A 20126-nucleotide genomic window follows, 5' to 3' on the forward strand; every position below is an offset into this window, starting at 1 on the left:
GGCAAACTAAGACTTTTGGTAACATTTGAGAAGATGGGCCACATATATATTTTACTTTGCTTCATCTTCCATGGATTTGGGGCTGTTGCCTCACCTTAATACAGATATCTACTTACCTCAGTTGTCTGATGTAAATAAAACCTGAGGTAGGGATGGTAAAAACTGTACTGGTCATCATATTTTTAAGTCTCCTTCCAAGGGTAATTTAAAATGAAGCCCAAAGAAAGGGCTTACTTTTCAGCATTGGATATGACTGGCATATAGATACATATTTTTTTTTTTTTTGCTAAGTCTCCTTTATGTCTATAACGCACATGGATAGAAGAAAAACATTGCATGAGAACTCTTCAGAATCCTGACAAAGAATTTAATCTGTGGAAGTGAGCTGCCCTTAACTAATGTGGTAAAGCTGGTGTTTAAAGGAATGAAATCCTACCAGTATATTAAAGAGATTCTTATTCTAAAAAGCTTTAGGTATTCATACCACACAAGTGGTACATTTATCAGAAAGCTATCCTGATCCCTCATATCCTGAATATATTAGAATAGAACTCACATTTCAATCAAAATTTTCAAATGGGCTCTCTTGCTGCCTGCCACAATTTACAGCAAGTACAGACAATTCTCATAAAATACACTGACAAGATGGACTGGTTCCCTCAATGGTCAATTGGAACCCTTCTGATTACTGGATATAAAATTGTGCAGCCACTATGGAAATCAGTGTAATGACTCCTCAAAAAATTAACAAGAGAATTACTATATGATCCAGCAACTCCACTTCTAGGTGTATACCCAAAAGAACTAAAGCAGGGACTGGAAGAGATATTTGGACACCCATTCATAGCAGTATTATTCACAATAGCCAGAAGGTGGAGGTAACCAAATGTCCACTGATGAATTAATACACAAAATGTGAAGTATACATATAATGGAATATTATTCAGCTTGGAAAGGACATTTTGACACATGCTACAACATGATGAATCCTGAAGACATTATATGAAGTGGAGTAAAGTGCTCACTAAAAGACAAATACTGTATGACTCCACTTATATGAGGTCCCTAGAGGAGTCAAATTCATAGAGAGAGAAAGTATAAGGGTGGTTGCCAGGGGCTGGGGAGGGGGCATGAGGAGTTTAGTGGGGACAGAGTTTCAGTTTTACAAGATGAAAAGAGTTCTGAAGATTCACAACAGTGTGAATGTACTGAACTATACACATAAAAATGGTTAAAATGCTAAATTTTATGTTCTGTATATTTTACCATAGTTAACGCAAGCCAGCCATCTTCCCTACTCACCATCGCATCCATGAAAGGGAAGGCAGCAAGATAGAGGAAGGCCCTTCTCGTTTTGCTCCCCACGGACTCGTCCACATGGTGCAGTTTATTGATGATGTAGTAGCCTAGGTCACTGTAAGCTGCAAACACACAGCGATATTTAGAAAACGGTATCTTTATATGCTTTTTCTCTCAACAGTTTAAAAACTATTTTAAATGTAATACGTTTTTTTAATTAGAAAATTTAGATGAGCAAAAAGAAGAAAACCATCTACAATCTCATTCCTCTGGGGGGCGGGGGTCATGATGAATACTCCGGGCTCTAATCGCTCAGTTCTTTATGGGGTGTGTGTGGCGGGAGTATGTGGCGTATGCATGTGTGTTTTAAGAGAAAATGTGATCATACTTATATATACTCTTTTGTAAACCGTGAACACCTTTTCCTGACATGTTCCTACATTTTCATGGTTGCACTGAATTCCTTTCTGTAGTTTTACTTAGTATCAACTTACTCAGACTCCTATTATTGTATATTTAGGTGGTTTCCATTATTTTGATATTATAAAAGAAGGCTTGATGGATAGGTTTGAAGCTAAAGGTTTAAACATGCTCTTAATTATTTACTAAGAGAAAATTCCTAGATGTTACTATGTCTTCTAAGGAAAAATTTTATAGCTAGCTTTTCACCATTTGCTATTCATTTTGTTTCATTTGGCAGGCAGCGAGGTGGGGGGGGAGGAGGGGGGCGGGCGTGGCAACCTTGGGAATAGCCCTGATGGTGGGAAAATGGTATCTCTGAGGCGCTTTTAAAGTCCCCCCAACACCAGGACTTGTGACCACTGTGTGACTGGAACATAATGGCACTTAACTAATGAGGGCTGAATGAATGTGCAGGTGCCAACTAGGCATAACGGGAAGACAGAGAAAGGTCTTCCTCATGCGTTAGCTAGGCATTCTGGCGGACAGGGTCAGCAAGGATGAAGTAAATGATTACGTTTTTTCTACCTCATTGATTCATGTTTAGACTATCCAGGAAGATGATCATCTTTGTGTTTTTCACGGTGTTTTATATCGCGCTTTAATAGGAGTGCCCTGCTGGTTTCGTCCTTTTATAAATATGAGCATGCACGTACTTGACAACCCCAGAAGCTGCTTTGAAAGCAGAAAGGATAGAGAATGCAGTGGGAGTCTCACTTCATGAGAAACAATAAGACTACCCCCCCTCCCCATCCCTCGCGAAAAGCTTGGGGACGACTTATTATCACATTAACTGGTAAAAAGAAATGACTCTCCATCCTTTGTCAGGATTCCTCTTGAATTACAGGAATTAAGTGAGGTCTGTAGGATGATATCAAGGATATTTAAATGCACACATGGGCGCAGAGGTGCAAGTCTGTGATTTCAGGGGGTGGAGGTGGGAAGGGCTAAGATGCAGAGAACAAGGAGGTGGGGGAGGCAAAAGCAGGAAGAGAGGCCCCGTCCTCCAAGGAGGGGCCGTGGGGAAATCCATAAGGTGGGCTGCCAGGTGAGCAAAGGTGTCAGGTGTGGGTGGTGCTGACCCTGCCCACACCACTGCCCCACCCTGGCAGCAGGCCACTGAGACAGCAAGAAGATACATCCAGGAGGGGAGGTGCCACGTGGCAGAAAGAGGGTGGGAGAGTGGGATTAGTTACAGGCAAGGGATGAGGAGGCAGCTTCGATGTCTGTGTTTGAGTCAGAAGGCACACAGCCCTAACCGGTTTGGCTCAGTGGATAGAGCGTCAGCCTGAGGACTCAAGGGTCCCAGGTTCGATTCCGGTCAAGGGCATGTACCCTGGTTGCGGGTACATTCCCAGTGGGGGGTGTGCAGGAGGCAGCTGATTGATGTTTCTCTCTCATCGATGTTTCTAACTCTCTATCCCTCTCCCTTCCTCTCTGTAAAAAAATCAATAAAATATATTAAAAAAAAAAAAAAAAGAAGGCACACAGACGAACGTGGATTAGAGAAGTCATGATGGAGGCATGCAGACCTGAACTAAGCTGACAGAATCACAAAGTAACACGATGATGTGCTTTATCATGCAAACTGTCTAGTTTAGGTGCTGAACCTTGGAAATTTCATCTCAGAATTTATTGTTGCTGCTGTTTATCTGTACGTGTGTTTTCATTCATTCAGGAAACGTCCCCTGGGACTGGCAAGCAGATGGTGCTGACCCTGCCCACACCACTGCCCCACTCTGGCAGAGGCCGCTGGCCACACACAAGGCAGTCAGGCTGGTGAGCAGAGCGGCACAATGCCAAGTGCAAGAGGCCAGCGCTAGCTATGAATAGCGCAGGAGCTAGAATTCCCTGCTAAAGGTTAGAGTCGATATAAAACGCCAGATGAGTGGACTTGGCTGAACAGCCAAAGCGGGGGCCGCACAACGGGTGACAGGCTGGAGGGTGGTGGTGCGGCTGGAGCTGTGTCCCCTCACAATTCCCTTGTGGAGTCCTAGCCCTAGTCCTCAGAATGTGACCTTAATCTGGCAACAGGGACCTTGCAGATATAATTAGTTACGATGAGGTCATACGGGAGTAAAGTGGGCTCCCACCCCGATAGGACTGGCGTTCTTCGCATTTGGACAGAGACAGACACGCACAAGGGAACGCCACGTGGACGGGGAGACAGAGGGCAGGTGACGCCTGCACAGACCAAGGGCGGCCGCGAGTGCCAGCAAAGCACCAGGAGCGGGGAGAGGCCTGGACCAGTGGCCTCACGGCTCAGAAGGAACCAACCCTGCGACACCTGATCCTCTGGCCTCCAGACCTGGGAGGCAGCCCATTTCTGTTGTTGAGCTGCCCACGCTGCGCACACAGGCGGCTCCTCGGAAAGGGAGAGAGAGGGTTCTTTTCCTGGGAGTCTCCAGGGCAGCGGCAGGAAAGATGGGACCTGTGCTGACCGCGGGCATATGTTTGCTGTGTGGCCTGGGAGGGTAGAGATCAATGCCAATGAGCTGCTTGGCCCTTGGTAAATATTCCTCCTCATGTTAGAAGGGTGTGACTAAAGCAGCGAAAACAGGCCTTTCTGCAGAGTAATGCAGGAAACATTCAAAGCTTAGCAGGGTCTGAGGCTGATGGTGCTGAGCCCCACCCAGCTTCATGCAGCCAGCAGGGTCCTCTCATCCCTGCTGTTTGCAGCCTGCAGTTGGTGCTGAGCTCTCCAGGGTCCAGGTCCCAGCGAACTTAGGGACCGGTGGGCCCAAGGCTGCCTTTGCTTCTCTTCCCTTCTTTTCTTTCTTTAGTTACTAGAAAAATTTGGAGGCCAAGAAAAGCTTTTTCTCCTTTTTTTTCTTTCTTCCCTCTACTCCTCCCCTACATGCAGAAGAAGAGACTGATCATAACTGCAAAGGTTGTTTCCCCCCTGTGAGCAGGGATATAAATCTGTGCAGCTGTCTGTGCCATCCCCCCTCCCTCCCAGCCTGTGCCCTGGAGCTGTTTGTGGCTGTGCTGTTGGCTGGGGGTAATTTGTTTAAAGGGCTTTGCATGGAGTCCCTAATTACCAGGTTAGCTGCCTCAACAACATCGAGTAACCTTCAACATCTCTACACTGCCTTCCCAAGATTGTTCTGAAACAGCTTGTAGTCCTTATGAAGAGCAGAACATTAAACAGGAAAATTGAACAAGGTGTTTAAGCAGATGTAAATGGATTTCCTGCCGGGGCCGCAGTAAGAGGACATTGGCCTGACCTGTTTACAGGTAGGCAGCTTTGACTCTGCCCAAACAAGAAGACACCAGAGGGCCCATCCACATCCGGGCTCCTCTGACCTCAGCCTGCCAGGGTCATGGACCCTTTTCAGAATCAGTGGTTCTCAAGCTTGTTCATCCAGTAATTATCCAGCCTTTGTTGCAAAAGGCCATGAAACATTAATATTCACCAAAACAAGTCTATATACCTGCATTTTCCCATGGAATCGAGGAGAAAGCCCTCCTCCCATTTTAGGAACAGGATAATATGTGTATTTCCAAGAGGCAAATTTGAGAAACCTTATTTTAACTCAAATCCCCAAGTTCTGAAGCTTGAAAGTCTCACTACTGATTGGCCCACTATGCTCTGTTTATCATACACAGGGGCCAGTAACTTCACCCCTGTGTCTCTAACGTATCATTTCCAAAGTGGTGTGTTTGCATGACTGATATTGAAATCACTTTAACAAAAGTGGTTGAATGACTTCTGTATGTCGGGCAGTGTGCCACCTAACACATAGCTGTAGAGAGTCTGGTCATCTGCATCAGGCTGGGTCACAGACATATGATCAGCTCATCCATAATCTGCACTGTGCAACATTCATCTGGAAGATATGGGGATGGGAGGTACAAACATTGCCCAGGCCCTGGACAGGTAGCATAAACCTATACACAAAGTAAGTAAAGTTAATGTGGAATAGTAATATAAGAACAACAATTCTATCTCACTGGCATCAAGACATGGAAGAGAGGGTTTTGTAATGATTTTTGTATAATATCTGCTTTTCTCTAGAGAACAGGCCTTAGTATGTCTGAATTCCCAGATTTAGCCCAGTGTTTGCCACACAGGAGGTGCTCATTATATATTGATTGAATAAATTCATGAATCCATAACCCCCAAAGAGGTGATTGGAACAGATTGATTGCAAAAATGTTCCAGCAGAGGCCATTTAGACCAGCTAACAGTCAGCTGACAGCCCTCCCAGTGAGCCCACCAAGATCAGCAGAGCCTGCTCCTATCAGCTGACCACAGAGGCATGAGCACAGCCATCGTCCAAAAGAACCACCCAGCCAACCCATGGTCTGGTGAGCAAGAATACATGCTTGTGTTGTGAATCACTGAATATAGCGGTGGTTTGTTCTATAGCAATAAGTTGTGAGACTGTACTGAAACTGCCTGTTCATTCCTAGCCCCCTTGTTGGTTTAAATTACATCAACTTGTACCAATTCACCCTTTAGAGGGTTGCTTTATGATCCATGAATACTGGAAAAATTTGTTGACAAGGGAAGACTGAGAAACAGAACCACTCTAGAAATGACTTCACTTGTTCATGGCAAAACTGTTGTTGCTCTGAACTCTGCTGACTGCCCAGGCGGTTTTGGACATGGAAGGGGCTTACAGGTCACTGTTGAGAATAGATGTGTAAAGAAATAAATCCACAGCAGTGGTTTCTACATCTATGTGAAGTAGGGAGTCAGGCAACACTGAATCCATGCAGGTGAGAAGAGTTGGCCATGAAACTGAAAAACTGCAGAACACCAGAGTGTTGTTACAATCGTGAGCCACATTTTGGAATTTTACATGGCTAGAGCAAAATATTAATTTAGAGCACTGGGTCAAATTCTCGACTCTGTCTTATATCAAAGAGAAGGGGAAAATTAGAAAGAGTTGTGCTGAAATACAACTCACACATTCAAAGCCAGTGAAGAGATGCCCCACTCACTCCAGGAGGCTTTTCCAAACCAACCCCCGAGAGAAGGAATCGCTTCCTCCTCTATGCTCACATGTCCTCATATAAATGCCATTGAAAAGCTGGAAGATCTTGCCCTAGCCTGTTTGGCTCAGTGGGTCGAGAGTCGGCCTATGGATGAAGGATTCCAGTCAAGGGCACATGCCCAGGTTGTGGACTTGATCCCTAGTAAGGGGCTTGCAGGAGGCAGCTGATCAATGATTCTCTCTCATCATTGATGTTTCTATCTTCCCTCTCCCTCTCTCTCTGAAATAAATAAAAAAATATATATTTTTTAAAAAGTTAAAAGAAAAACTGTAAGATCTTGATTAAAAGATAAATTCATTAAGGCAATGGAAATAGCACCTAAAAGGGAAAGTTGAAGACCATTAGGCTAGTTTCACCTGAACGAAAGAATGTAGAGAAGTTAGGTTTTAAGCCTGGATTCCCCTGGGTTCATATTTCCACTCTGTAAGTTAAACCTGGTGAGTTTGTGAGATATATATATATATATATATATATATATATATATATATATATATATATTCTTATGCTTCCTGCAGGCCCCTCAGGAGCTGTGCATGAATGGAATAGATATTCATTTCCATATAAGTCTAACTAAGTATCATTAGGAAGATGGCCTGAGAGCCCACAATGACTTCTTGAGTCCAATGTATTGGGAATATTTGCCTTCTTGGTTTACCTATGTTACTGTTCCCCTGCCACAAGCATAGCTATCCAAGAGGTGATTATTAAAGGAGAAATTTAAGTAGCTATTTTCAGCATGACTAAGATGTGAACATGGGTTTAAATGTCTATGTAGGTGACACATAAAGTAGAATCTGAATGGGGAGGGTGTTTATTGATGATAGAAAAATAGTTTTGGAAAAGGTTGGGGATGGTGACAGCAACATGCCGTCGGGAGCCTGTGGTCAAGTTAGTGAGAAACAATAAATGAACAAGACCCAGATATGGAAAAGCTAATGGGGTTACTAAAAAAAGAAGGAGGAAGGAAGAGGAGCAAAGATGCTTGATGCAGCAGACAGCAGAAGGCAAGAGTGATTAAAGGTTTAGGCAGAAAAGTGAAATGAGGCCAACAAACTAGAAAGAGGGCAAATCATTAAAATCTGAGTGTTGAGTGCTCAGAAGAAACTGACATGTGCTTTCTCAGCAATTGGAGAAAGCATCTGTTTGGTGGAAGAAAAAGCGCTAAGATTATAAAAATATTAAAAGTGGGGGAAAAAAGATTGCTAAATATATCTGGTATGTGGAACCATTTGGGGTCAAATTTAAGATTTTACTCTATTTTAAAATAGAAAAACTTAGATTTAACTTGAAAATGACATTGACGTTTTCCTCCATGACCACATGCTCCTCACAATGGTTTCAATGACACAGGACATTTAACTTTTCTCTCCCATATTTACTAACAGCTACTAATAAGCTATTCCTCCCCAAAGTCTTATTCAACCGTGACTGAGACGGAGTGTTAGGCTCATTCAGAAATCCATATAAAAAGACTAGCAGCAAAAGGGGACGAATTTACCTGCCTAGACATGTCATGTATGGAGTTTTCTCAAATATATATGTCATCTTTGAAAATGGCCCAGATCAAATCTAGCTGCAGAAGTTTTCTTCAAAACGTAGTCCACAAGTTAGTATTCAGGGTGTATGTTGGGGAGAGATAAGCTCCTCCTCTCAACCCATGCCCTGAAGTTCTGAGCCCAAATTAAATGGTGAATATCAACACTTTGGCCGAACATTTGGCCCATGCGTAGCGTCTTCCCATCCCCACTGCTCTTAGCTCAAAATTCTCTGCTACATTAAAAAGGCAGAACACAAAGGCCTTACCCCATTTCCTTTCAGATTCGCAGTTATGTGAGTAAGCATTAGCTGCTATATGAGTACACTGTAAAAGCTTGGGTTAATCTCCTGGCTCCTTTATTCAACCAGTGCTGGTTTTAAGGTTCACAAGGGGTTTCTGAAGTGTTGTTCGCAGGTTGTGGGCAAATGGGTTCAATACACGTGCCATTCAATTTTTACACCAGGTAAGCCAAGCTATTTAAAAGCCACGAAGTTCTGAAATTATGGCCTCTGGGTTTTATCGCCACTGAGAAGGCAGTAGACGCAGAGCTGTGGCCCTACAGGTAGGTGCTTTTCCAGGGCCCTGGTGAAACTGTAGGCAAGTGACTATATATGTGATATGGCTTCCTTGTTGTTTCACGGGAAGAATGTTGTGCCGAAAGTATTTAGTTTTGTCTTTGAATAAAACAGAAAAACGAAGCCCTTTGGAAGAAATAAGTTTTAATATATAATCTGTCATTTGTTCTCGCTACGGATAAGCATTCATTTTACATAACTTTATTTTAATTCTTCAGATTAAGTGAGTACAATAATGCACGTCTCTAACGAAAGCACCCGCTCTCCTGTGGGCCTTACTGAATGCTGATCCTAGACCGCATCACTTGTTAATGAAATCTCTCCCTCTGCGGGAATCAGAGAAACGGAACTACATTTTCCCAGAGAAAACACACAACATTAAAAAGGCTACGTTAAAAAGGCAAACCACCAGGCCTCACCCCATCATTTTCTTGAGCTAGGAGCACGAGCTCCATTCCCTGCGGCTCTTGAAATTTGCATGAGATTTAATAATTACCGAAGAAATCACTTATTACAACACATACATTTAACTAAATGCGAAGGAATGAGAAATGACCAAAGCTGGGCCACAGCCTTACCTATGAGGGTGTGAAAGACCGCGGCGATGGCGCCAGCCACCACCATGCACAGGACGGCTTTGGTTCTGTCTCGCTTGCTGTTCACAAACACCAGGCCCACATTTTTAAAGTCACTCATGGGACCCGTGAAGAACTTCATCAGGGAATAGGCCAGTCCGTAGCTGGCCAGCATCTCCACCGCATCCTCCTTGACAGCCGCGATGCCCCGGTTCAAGGCCTGTGAGGGGAAAGACAACCCACAAACAGCATTAGAAAGCCCTTCTCATCTCCGGGGAATCACACTTCTAAAACAAAGCTCAACAGATCACGTTTCCATGGAAACGCTAAGCAGCTTATAGGGCAAATTTCACTGTAATTTCATAAAAGTTATTAGTTTTCATTTTCATCCATATTAGCTTCCGTCTGAAGTAGCTTCCTGCGTGGGAGATGCCTGTCCATTAAAGTCATAAAAACACACACCCAACGAGCATTTTATGTTAATATCAGAAAATAATTCTAAGAAGCTTTGGTTAAAAGCTTAACATATTAAATGCTATTTGTAGGCTGAATCTATATAACAGCAATAGGCATTCTGGAAATGAGTCAACCACTTTAAATGGAGTGTATAATTATTTGTTGTTTCTTTAAAGGAAGGTGTGTGTGTGTGTGTGTGTGCGCGCGCACACATGCATAACCTGAAATATTGTGTGTGTATCAGGTAGGTATCTTCACGGCCTGGAATGAGTTCTGTCCTGTGAATAAAGGTATCGAAGGAATTTATTATGCCATCAATGGATGCTAGTCACTTAATCCTTACTGTGTTTTAACTTGAAATATATTCCTAAGTTCTGTGCAGACAGATATGAAAAGAAAACCATTAAACCAAATATACTGTTTTTAAATAATAACTGCTCAACAAGATGCAATCATAGACTATTCTGATTATATTAACCATCCTCCCTGAGGCACCAAGGGCTTGACCTGGTCAGGGTGGCACTTCCAAACTAGCTTTTCCATCAACTAGACAATCAATTACACTGGAGATGGTGGGAATAGATGTCCAAGTGGAGAGAATTCTATTTTTTAAATGTTGCCAGAACATTGTCTTGGTCTTTATGTACAGACAACTGACTGAGCAGAAGGGTCAGCTTTCTGTAGAGTTCTATACTTTAAAAATAGATGTTATGTTTTAAATTCACAGTAAAATGTAGCGGAAAGTACTGACTGTTTCCATACAACCGATGCCCCAGCACAAACAGCACCCCCCACCCCCAACCATGTCAACACCCCCTACCACAGTGGGAAATTTATTACAATCAATGGGCCTCCAATGGATGCATCGTTATCACTGAGAGACCACAGTGCATATCGGGGTTCAACTTGGTGTTATACACTCTAGGGGTTTTAATAACCATGTAATAACATATATCCACCATTATATAGTTGAACATTCTATGCAAAGCACTTAGCAAAAATGAGTTCATAAGAAAGTATCAATGTGCAAAATGATTTGAGAAAAATCTAGAATTAAAATGTATGATAGGCCCTAGCCAGTTTGGCTCAGGGGACAGAGCGTTGGCCTGTGGACTCAAGGGTCCCAGGTTCAATTCTGGTCAAGGGCACATGCCACAGTTGTGGGCTTGATCCCCGGTGTGGGATGTGCAGGAGGAAGCCAATCAATGATTCTCTCTCATTATTGATTTCTTTCTCCCTCTCCCTTCCTCTCTGAAATCAATAAAAATCTGTTTTGTTTTGTTTTTTAAAAAAATGTATAAAAGCTATAGTAATTCAGTATCATTCTCTGACAAAGCTAGTTTCTGGTAATTATTTCCCATTATATCTCTAACCCTTTGTCATCCCACCCAGATCCCTGTACTGGGCAGTGCACCCGTGCCCAGATATTGTGATCTGTCCACTAATGGCTCACAGCTGCCCCAGCCACTTTGGGTAGGTTAAGCTACACTTGACTCCCAGGCAGCATGGGGCCAAGGACTGCCTCTTGTGAGGGACCACTGCCTCAGTGAGGGACCATTCTGACATACTTGGTGCTCCAGAGCTCCCTGTGGGACCAGGTGGAAGCGAATCTAAAGAGGAGACCACATCCTTACTTAACTCTTCTCCACCGCCCACCGCTCCCCTCTCCTCCTGAGAACACTTGCTCCGTAAGTCACTTGGACAAGAATTCGCCAACACGGGGTCTGCTTCCATAGAACCTAACTCAATTCAGGACATTTCTAATTACACTCCTCTCAGCTGCTGAGAACGGTTATGGTTGGTTCTTTTTCCTTCTTGTCCTTCCCAAAATCTAGAGCTGTACATTGGTTTACTTTTTCATTGCTGAAATGTTTGTTCAAATTTAAACGAACATATGACTTAGTACAAGTTTTAAAAGCACACCGGAGGGCACCTAAATAATGTTGATTTAGACTTCGTATGTGTCCACTGCAATGCTTTTTTATTTAATGCTTTCTACTTGTACCAACAGTTCACTGACTGAGTCCGAAGCCCAGTGCTGAGGCAGGTGAGAAGGAAAAGGGCACAGGAGTGACAGCGCTGTCCCCAACACTGAGTGTGGAAGCTCCACTGAGCTCACCATTTCTGGTCATGTGAGGAAAGAGCACTGGGTTTAGAGCCACACAGACCCAGTTGGACCTGCTCCTATCACTAAACTACGGCGTGGCCTTGGTCAAGGTCCTTATTCTTGCTGAAACAGCCCAACTGATCTTAGACTGGATACAAGCGGTGTACAGGGCACACCAAGCAGTGCCTAGAGAAGGCACTAAAAGCAAGGATTTTTGCATATTTTGTTTACCACTCTACACCCACCTCTTTGCTACAGCACAAAAGTTCAAATATTTGTTAAATGAATGAGCTATTTCCTACCAGGAACTTTAATGTTCATACTGATTTTTATGAACTTAAAAATAGTTTATTACAAGATGTTATTACTTGTAAGATAAACCATTGATTTGACATTTTTAGTGATCACATTAAATGTACATAGTGATTGGAAAACATATCCCGATTTTAAGAAATATTAAAATGCAAGGGGAAAAAGGAGCTTTAGAATTGAGGATATTAACATTATTAGCCTTTCTATTATTCCCATTTGTAGCAAGCATTTCCTTGAATTTGTTCACTTTCTTAACTTCATAATTTTCTTCTGACACAGAAATATTTATTATGTAGTTGATCAATCATTTCATGGAGTTTCTTTCCATACTTATGGACTCTGCATTCTTACCCACCCACAGATAAGGTAATTTTGTTCTAGTTTATGGTTTCATTTGCACACTTAGCTTTTTAAGCCTCCTGGAACTTATGCTGTGAGATATGGCTTAAAATTAATTTTCTCAAAATAGTTCATTTCTTGAATAAAACACTCATTACTCATTTATTTGGGATGTTTCCTTATCAGTCATTAGTTCTTACATAGCCTTCAGTTACCTACTGTCTGCATCATCTGTCTGTCTCATTTTGTTTACCCTGTTTTCCTTCAAAGCATGTTCATCACCTGACATTACATTGTCTGTTTACTTGTTATTTGTCTTATTGTCTCTCTTGTGCATTTGAAAGCAAGCTCCATGGCATAGGAAACTTTGTCTGGTCCATGCTACATCCCTACAACATGATAGGGGGTCACATGACCACTATTTGAGAGAATGTAGTAAAGTGGACACAAGCAGTATAAATGTTTACTGAGGCAGGTGCAGAAATGAAATATGCAAATGAGCCGGGGACTCCCAAGAGGAGCTTATTCAGATGGACTAGACAAGGAAACCCCTCCACAGATGTGATATTTGAGCTGAGTCCTGAAGAACTAGAATGAACCATTTGAATGAAAAGCTAGAGGAAGGCACAGGCCTGCAGGAGGGTTTAGAACAGAAGAGAGGCCAGTAAGAGGAACAGAGAGGGGGATAGGGTGAGTTTGGAAAAACAGGCCACTCGAGGTCATTCCAAGTCATGGTGAAGAATATGTGTTTTGTTCTAAGAGCAGTGGGAAGCCATTAAAGGGTCAGAGCAGAGGGTGGACAGAGGCTCACACTGGCTGTGGGGATAAGAGTGGGCTGGAGAGGGAAGCATAAGCAGGAAGTCAAGAGTTTTGTGGTCACCTGGGAAAGAGAAGGCGTTGGCTTGGACTAGGGCGGATAGAGGAGATGAAGAGAAGCAGAGTGCTTTGAGAGTTTTTTTGGACGTAAAAAGAATGGAACTGATGGTGGACTACAGGGTGGACATGAAGGAAAGAGAAACAAAAGATAACTTGAATTTTTTGGCTTGAGTCACTGGTCAAATGATGTAGCTACTGACTGAGATGAGGAGACCGGGAAGGGAAGATTTGGGAGGAAAAAGCAAGAGCTCCATTTGGGGGTTCCTGTGGAGTCTGAGCTGCCCATTGAATTCCAACAGAAAAGTCAAGTAGGATAGTTGGCTACATGAGTCTGGAGTCCAAGGGGGACGTCTGGGCCACAGACATAATACAGTATTGAAAGGCAGGAGTTAAATGAGATAATCCAGACAGAATATAGATTGAAATGAGTCCAAGATTCAGCCCTATAGCACTCTAGGAATAAATTTAAACACCGTCAGGATGTGGCAAACCTTCCATGTAACACCAGTATTAGAAATATGCTGTAGTTCGGCATTAGTGAGCTAGCCAGAAAGAACAGTTGCTGTGGCTGATAAAGAGGAAGAGCTACAGTTCTGAAATTCAGCTAAACAAGTGTCTGAGATGTCTTTAGAATGAATTAGGCCTTGAGTCAGAATGCTGTCCCCAGATAGTCATAAGAAGGTTCACCTGCTGTTTACAGGCAAGTTTCTAAACACGCAGGAGCTTCCGAAAGTGAACACATATTAGATGAGAGCCATATCTAACAGTACTCCTACTATGGTAAATACGAAGCTGCCCTCCAGCCACGGCCTGGCCTGGTCCCTGATGGAATGGGATGGGGCCTTGCTCACACCCAGCAATGTGGAACATCTGAGTTAGAAACATACCGGGGTCCAGAAGGCATTTAGTGGATCCTACATGCCTAAGTATCTCACAGTGTTTGCCAAGTTCATGGTGTTTAATTGTATGATTCCTCCCTACCCCCCCAACCCAGAAAGTTAGCAAATGACAGAATATTAAAAAGTAAAAAACAAAACAAAAAAACATGCAACATCACACAACTCCGGGGAAATGGCTAAAAAATCCCACATGTCATCTCCCTGGTATGAGCGGTCTTAGATCGTTAAACCCTAAGGGAGATTCTGACATTTCAAACTTGGGCTCTGGAAACCAGAAACATCTCTGTACTGCAGATGGAAAGTCTTCAGACCAAGGGTCACCAACTCACCTCCCATCACCTCATGCCATTGTTAACAGCAAGCATCCCTCGCTAGCTGGGAGGAATGCTGTGCTCCCTGGGGAACCGGTCCAGGGGGTGACACCTCCTCCCTGAGAGCAGGTCTGGAGCACAGCTTATCTTCTGTCTGGGAGATCTGTGAGGCTCTCCCTCTGTTTCTCCCACTCTCTCTATTCTAATCCTCACTACTCTTCTCACTTTCACTCTCTTGACTCCTCTACCTTCTCTATCTTGGTTCCTCCTCTCTGTCCTTCCTTACTACTCTAGCCTACATTTTATGATCATTCCTTTAATCACACCCATGTCAATAACACCCACTACTTATTATCTGAATTCTCTGACCTTGGAGTCATCGAATCATTTACCTATTCCATTCTTATCTCTATTTATAGACTTCTACTTGGACTTTGAAAGTGGCTAGAATCAAATATACAACAACACAGACTGTGACCACAACACACTTATTGTTTCCATCCTCAACTGGGCTGCTCTGATATACTTCCATCTTTTCCATTCTCAGCAGGTAAACTCACCTCTTATTTCATCTGGAATATGAAGTCCACTATGTAGAAAGAAAATATATTTTTGCTTCTCCCCTTAAAACAAACCTCAACAAAACACATCTGCACCCAACCCTTTCTCACCTCCTCTCTCCTGATCCAATGGAAAAGTCAGTCTGACCAGGCGAGTACAGGGCTATCTACCTGGGTGTTTACATCTGTGTCCCTCCAACCTTGCCAGGAGCCTTGTCACAAGCCACCATTTTCCTCTCCTGTTTGTCTGATTTTTGCTACTTACCTGGCTCTTTCCCAACATTTACTTGTACAAACATAAGTCTCTTCCATTTTAAAAATAAACCTGCTCCTGACTCTTCTCTATTTCTAGTTACCACCCTCCTTCTCACCTCCCTTTCATAGGTAACTTCTCATCATTTGCACTTTTTTTTTCTTTCCATTTACTCCTCAGCCTGTCCAAATAGCAGCTTCCAAACTGCAGGAACCTGGTCTGTACCCCCAGAACTACAGCTATAACATGGTCTCGCCACATTACAGGGTCAATAAGTAATAATTTGTTAAATACACACTGGGTTCTGGCTTCTGCCTTCCTCTCCTCCACGCATGCTCTTCCTGCTAAACCAACTGGGTACTTTTCTGTCCTCAACTGTCTCACCTCTCAGTAGATCTAACCCAGTTGGCCATGGTCTCTTTGAAACCCCTTTCCCCCTTGCCTATAATGACATTGAGGTTTCTACGTTTCTCTCCCACCTCTTCTGCTTCAGCTCTTTCCCCTTGAGGCTTTCTCTTTTTTCATCTCATAAGTGTTGGTATTCCCAGGGATCTGTCTGGCCCTTTCCTCTTTTCATTCTCCATTCTCACTCAGTGATCCTTCCCCCTCCCACAACTTCAATTACTTTCTGTCTGCTCCAGGTCTCAGATCCACCTCTCCAGGCCTTTTTGTGGGAGAGAGGAAGTTTCAGGCAATATTTCCAATCAAGGGTTGCACTGACTGATTAGCAAAATGCACTTTCACTTCTGAGGGTGGGTGTGCATGTTTATCATCCCTTGGGAATTATTCAGTTTTGCAGTTACATTAGTATGCATGGGGCTCTTCTGTTTTAGCCTCTGACAACTGCTTTTTTTCTTTTCCTTCCTTCCTCTTGGGCATATTCCCCCTTTGATTTTCGAAGAACTTCCCTCAGGATGTTCATCGCTTCCTGTTCAAGATCACTGACCACAGCAGAACCATCTGCTAAGCAGTCAGGGAACACACCATTTCTCCCTTGAATTATTCGAATGACTTTCAGCCGCACTTCTCTGTTTTTTTGGACCATCACTGCTTTAAAGAGAGTAAATGATCTGCAGCCAACACAGGTCACAAAGTGGTCTGTGATGTGCAGGTCTTTGCAAGAGGAGAAGTGCACACTTCTGGAAATTGATCTTCATTAGTTTGAACTTCTTTGAGGTAACTTTCTAACAGCTTTTCAACTAGTTCTTTGTATTCCTAATGTATCTCAGCACAGGTCAATTTGCCTTCTTCTTCATCATCAGAGACTTCACATTTTCTGCTTCATGATGTCCAAGATGGGGATGGACCAGTCCGGGCCTTGAGGGAACCCGGCGATACTCTCCACCACCCATTCTACTTCGTTATCTTCTTCCACAGCTGTCCTACCCTCCGGGGACCATGGAACCTTAAGCCAGACCCACAGAGCCAGCTAAGGCCTTCTAGCCGCATGTTGCCCAAAGCAAATTGGGAAGAGTTGCCCCCACAGTCGCCCTGCCAGGAGTGCTGTGTTTTATGAGTGCTGTTTGCAGTTTTCTGGATATACTAGTACATACCGTCCTCTCTCTCGTCTAAAGGCTTATGCTTAAGCTCTTTTCTCTACACAGAACCACCTTTACCCCTGTTCCCACCCCATTCACCTGGTAAACTCATCATCAGTTTAGGAAGCGCATCTTCTGGGAAGCTGTCATTAGGCCTAGCCCTTCCTCTGTGCTCTGCAACCTACACGGACCCTGGGCCCCGTCACTGCACTCGCCAGGTGTGCTGTGGTTGCCTGTGTACTTGACCCCCATCTCACTAGCACAGTGCTGAGCATAGTAAAAAATCAGTATGTGAAAAAATGAATGTGTTAGCTATAACACACAGCCTAGGTCTGGTAGCAAATCTGGTATCTTATATCTGGTCAATAAAATCTCCAACTGCAGGTTTGGTTTTCTGGGTAAATAAACTTATGTTTGGTAGAATCTATGTATTTAAAATATGCAAAGGGATGGCGGTAGCACCATAGACCTTCTTGGAGCCCTGATGTTATCTCAGGAGGCAGGCAAGGACTTCCACTGGCATTTCTCCTCTGCCATACTGGCACCGGGTGCTTACTGGATAAAGGTTGGCTGCTGAACTGTAGACACACAGACAAAAATAGAATTCAATATTGGGTCACATGATTAGCCTCTTAGGTGTAAAGCTTAAGCAAAGATTATTTCTGACTCTCTCTCTCTCTCTCTCTTTTTTTTTCTCCATGTCCTTTGGATGTCAAGTGGGATACGGGACAAACTGTTCCTATGGAGTCAAATCCTGTAACAGGAGTCAGCTGCTGTCAGAAGCAAATAAGAAGTTCAGATTCAGAGGATAAGAGGACCCCCTGCCCAGATCCTGGAGAAGCGGAGAGAACCCTGCTGAGAGCTCAGTGTGCCCCAGACAACAAGGGCATGACCTCCACATTCTGAAAAGCGGGTGCTTGGGAGGGCAACCAGGCACCGAGAGAGACAGCTACACGATCCAAAGGCTGTTGGACCCTGATCTTGTAACTGATATTCATCGCCACGTGGTCAAAAGAAATTGATCATGTTGCTCATATAGAAATGGCATTTCAATTTCTTCCACAAAAAGGTGCTGAGTTGGAAACTGGTATTGTTCCCTAAAATAGCAGGAGACTATTATATGAGATGCTAAACGTCCCATTATTTTTTACTTTGAGTAAGATGAATACTTCCTTTGCTGGCCTCATCCTGGATTAGAAAAACCAATGGGACACAGGGCTGGGTAAGAACTCTGTCTTGCTATAGACTGCCATCTAATCTCTTTGATAAAAGACTACTCCTGTCTACAGCTTCAACATAAAGCAAACTCACTATTGCCACAGATGAAATGGTTTTAAAATCTTTTTCAAACCCCAGATCCTCAGAAAATGCACATTTGTGGAAACGTGGAAATTCAGGGGCCCATGCGCAGGCAACACGACCAGTGGGAACCGCTTCTCCCAAGGCCGTGGATCATCACCATCCTGGACTTCAATCGGCTCCGGGAGCCCGGGTGCTGTAATTTTCCACTGTTATTGTTCTGTTGGTCTGTATTTTAAAAAGTGGTTTGGGTTAAATTAGATCATTTGTCTTCCCGGTAGTTTTCCAAGCCATGCTTTATTTTCTCAAGGATCTATAGTGCCCTAAACGAGACACCCTCGCTCTGTTTGGCTGGCGCTCCAGCCAAGAACCTGACACCCACACACGAGGTTGTGGTTTAAAGGGAGTAGCAGTCAAATGAAGCCTGGCCTCCTCGGTGTCCAAGGCATGGCTCCGTGGGGCGGTGTCCATATTTAGTACTTCCCGAAAACCCGGAGGCCACTCAGGGCAAGTCCAAAATACGACACTTGTGTTACTTCCTGCACCTGGAGAGGAGTTTTCTATACAGAATAGATACACTACTAAATAGGTACGAAGTCTGGCTAACTCGGTTTTCTCCTGTGGGTTTCTTCTGCACTTCAGGGGAAATAAAAGCATTTTGGTTTTGACCTCATCATCTGGAAATATGTTAGTTCATTCAATATATTGTAGTGTCATAGGACCTTCCTCAAATCCTCTGGAGTTTTCATTTAAAAACAAAGCATATTCACCTAAATTTAACTTTAATTTAAGATAGTGGGAGGCTTGATAGAGAAGAGATAATACTATGAACATCCTACTGTGCTTAAAAAATCCCCAAAGGCCCTAACCAGTTTGGCTCAGTGGATGGAGTGTCGGCCTGCAGACTGAAGGGTCCCAGGTTCGATTCCGGTCAAGGGCATGTACCTTGGTTGTGGGCATATCCCCAGTGGGGTGTGTGCAGGAGGCAGCTGATCGATGTTTCTCTCTCATCGATGTTTCTAACTCTCTATCCCTCTCCCTTCTTCTCTGTAAAAAATCAATAAAATATTTTTAAAAAATCCCCAAAGTTTCCTGTGCCACTTGAGTATCTTTACTTATTCCTCACCTTGAGATCGCATCTTTATTACAGAAATGCCCATACTTTTTTACACTTATAAAGTTATATCATCCCCAAATGATAATATTTCTTGGTTAATATCTCAAGATTACATCCATTCCACTTCAGAACTGAGCTTTCAATGCTTTTATATTAAAAAATAACAACACAACTTCATAAAAAATAGTCTGGAATAGATCCTGAGATCCGGGGAGTTTTTTGTGCCCCCCCCCCCCGCCCCACACCCCAACTTTCTCTCCGCCTACATACTGATTACTCCAGCACCTTAAAGTTAGCTGTGAGTCTCTGAGTATCTCAAAAGCGCCATTCTGTTTTTCCGACCGTGACATTTGGCAGTGTCTATTGCCTCCTATTGACATTTATAATGCATTTATACGAAGAGAAGGAAAAGGGGATTCCTACTTGCATTTGGATCTCATGAAACCCAGGAAGCACAATAACGATGGTAATGAGAATATCTTAGCCACTACATTTGCCGAGGGCTCGCTCTGTGACAACTGCTGCTCTCAGATCTTTACTTCTCCCGCCAACTCGGTGAGGCTGGTACCACCATTTCCCAGCTTTCTGGTGGGGAAACTGGTGCAGGGAG

General features: G+C 43.5%; 1 protein-coding gene across 2 annotated transcripts in view; it reads right to left on the bottom strand.

The window, feature by feature from the left end:
- Positions 1-20126, bottom strand: part of ANKH (ANKH inorganic pyrophosphate transport regulator) — a 116529-nt gene that overhangs the window by 37270 nt on the left and 59133 nt on the right. For both annotated transcript variants that reach the window (XM_036310222.1, XM_036310223.1), the window contains exons 2-3: positions 9453-9669; positions 1303-1421 (exon numbers count right to left, since the gene is read on the bottom strand). In XM_036310222.1, the coding sequence (XP_036166115.1) occupies positions 1303-1421; positions 9453-9669 (336 nt within the window). The remainder of the gene's footprint in view (positions 1-1302; positions 1422-9452; positions 9670-20126) is intronic.

Source organism: Myotis myotis, unplaced genomic scaffold (assembly GCF_014108235.1).
Source record: "Myotis myotis isolate mMyoMyo1 unplaced genomic scaffold, mMyoMyo1.p scaffold_m19_p_5, whole genome shotgun sequence".
In the NCBI taxonomy this organism is placed as follows: Eukaryota; Metazoa; Chordata; class Mammalia; order Chiroptera; family Vespertilionidae; genus Myotis; species Myotis myotis.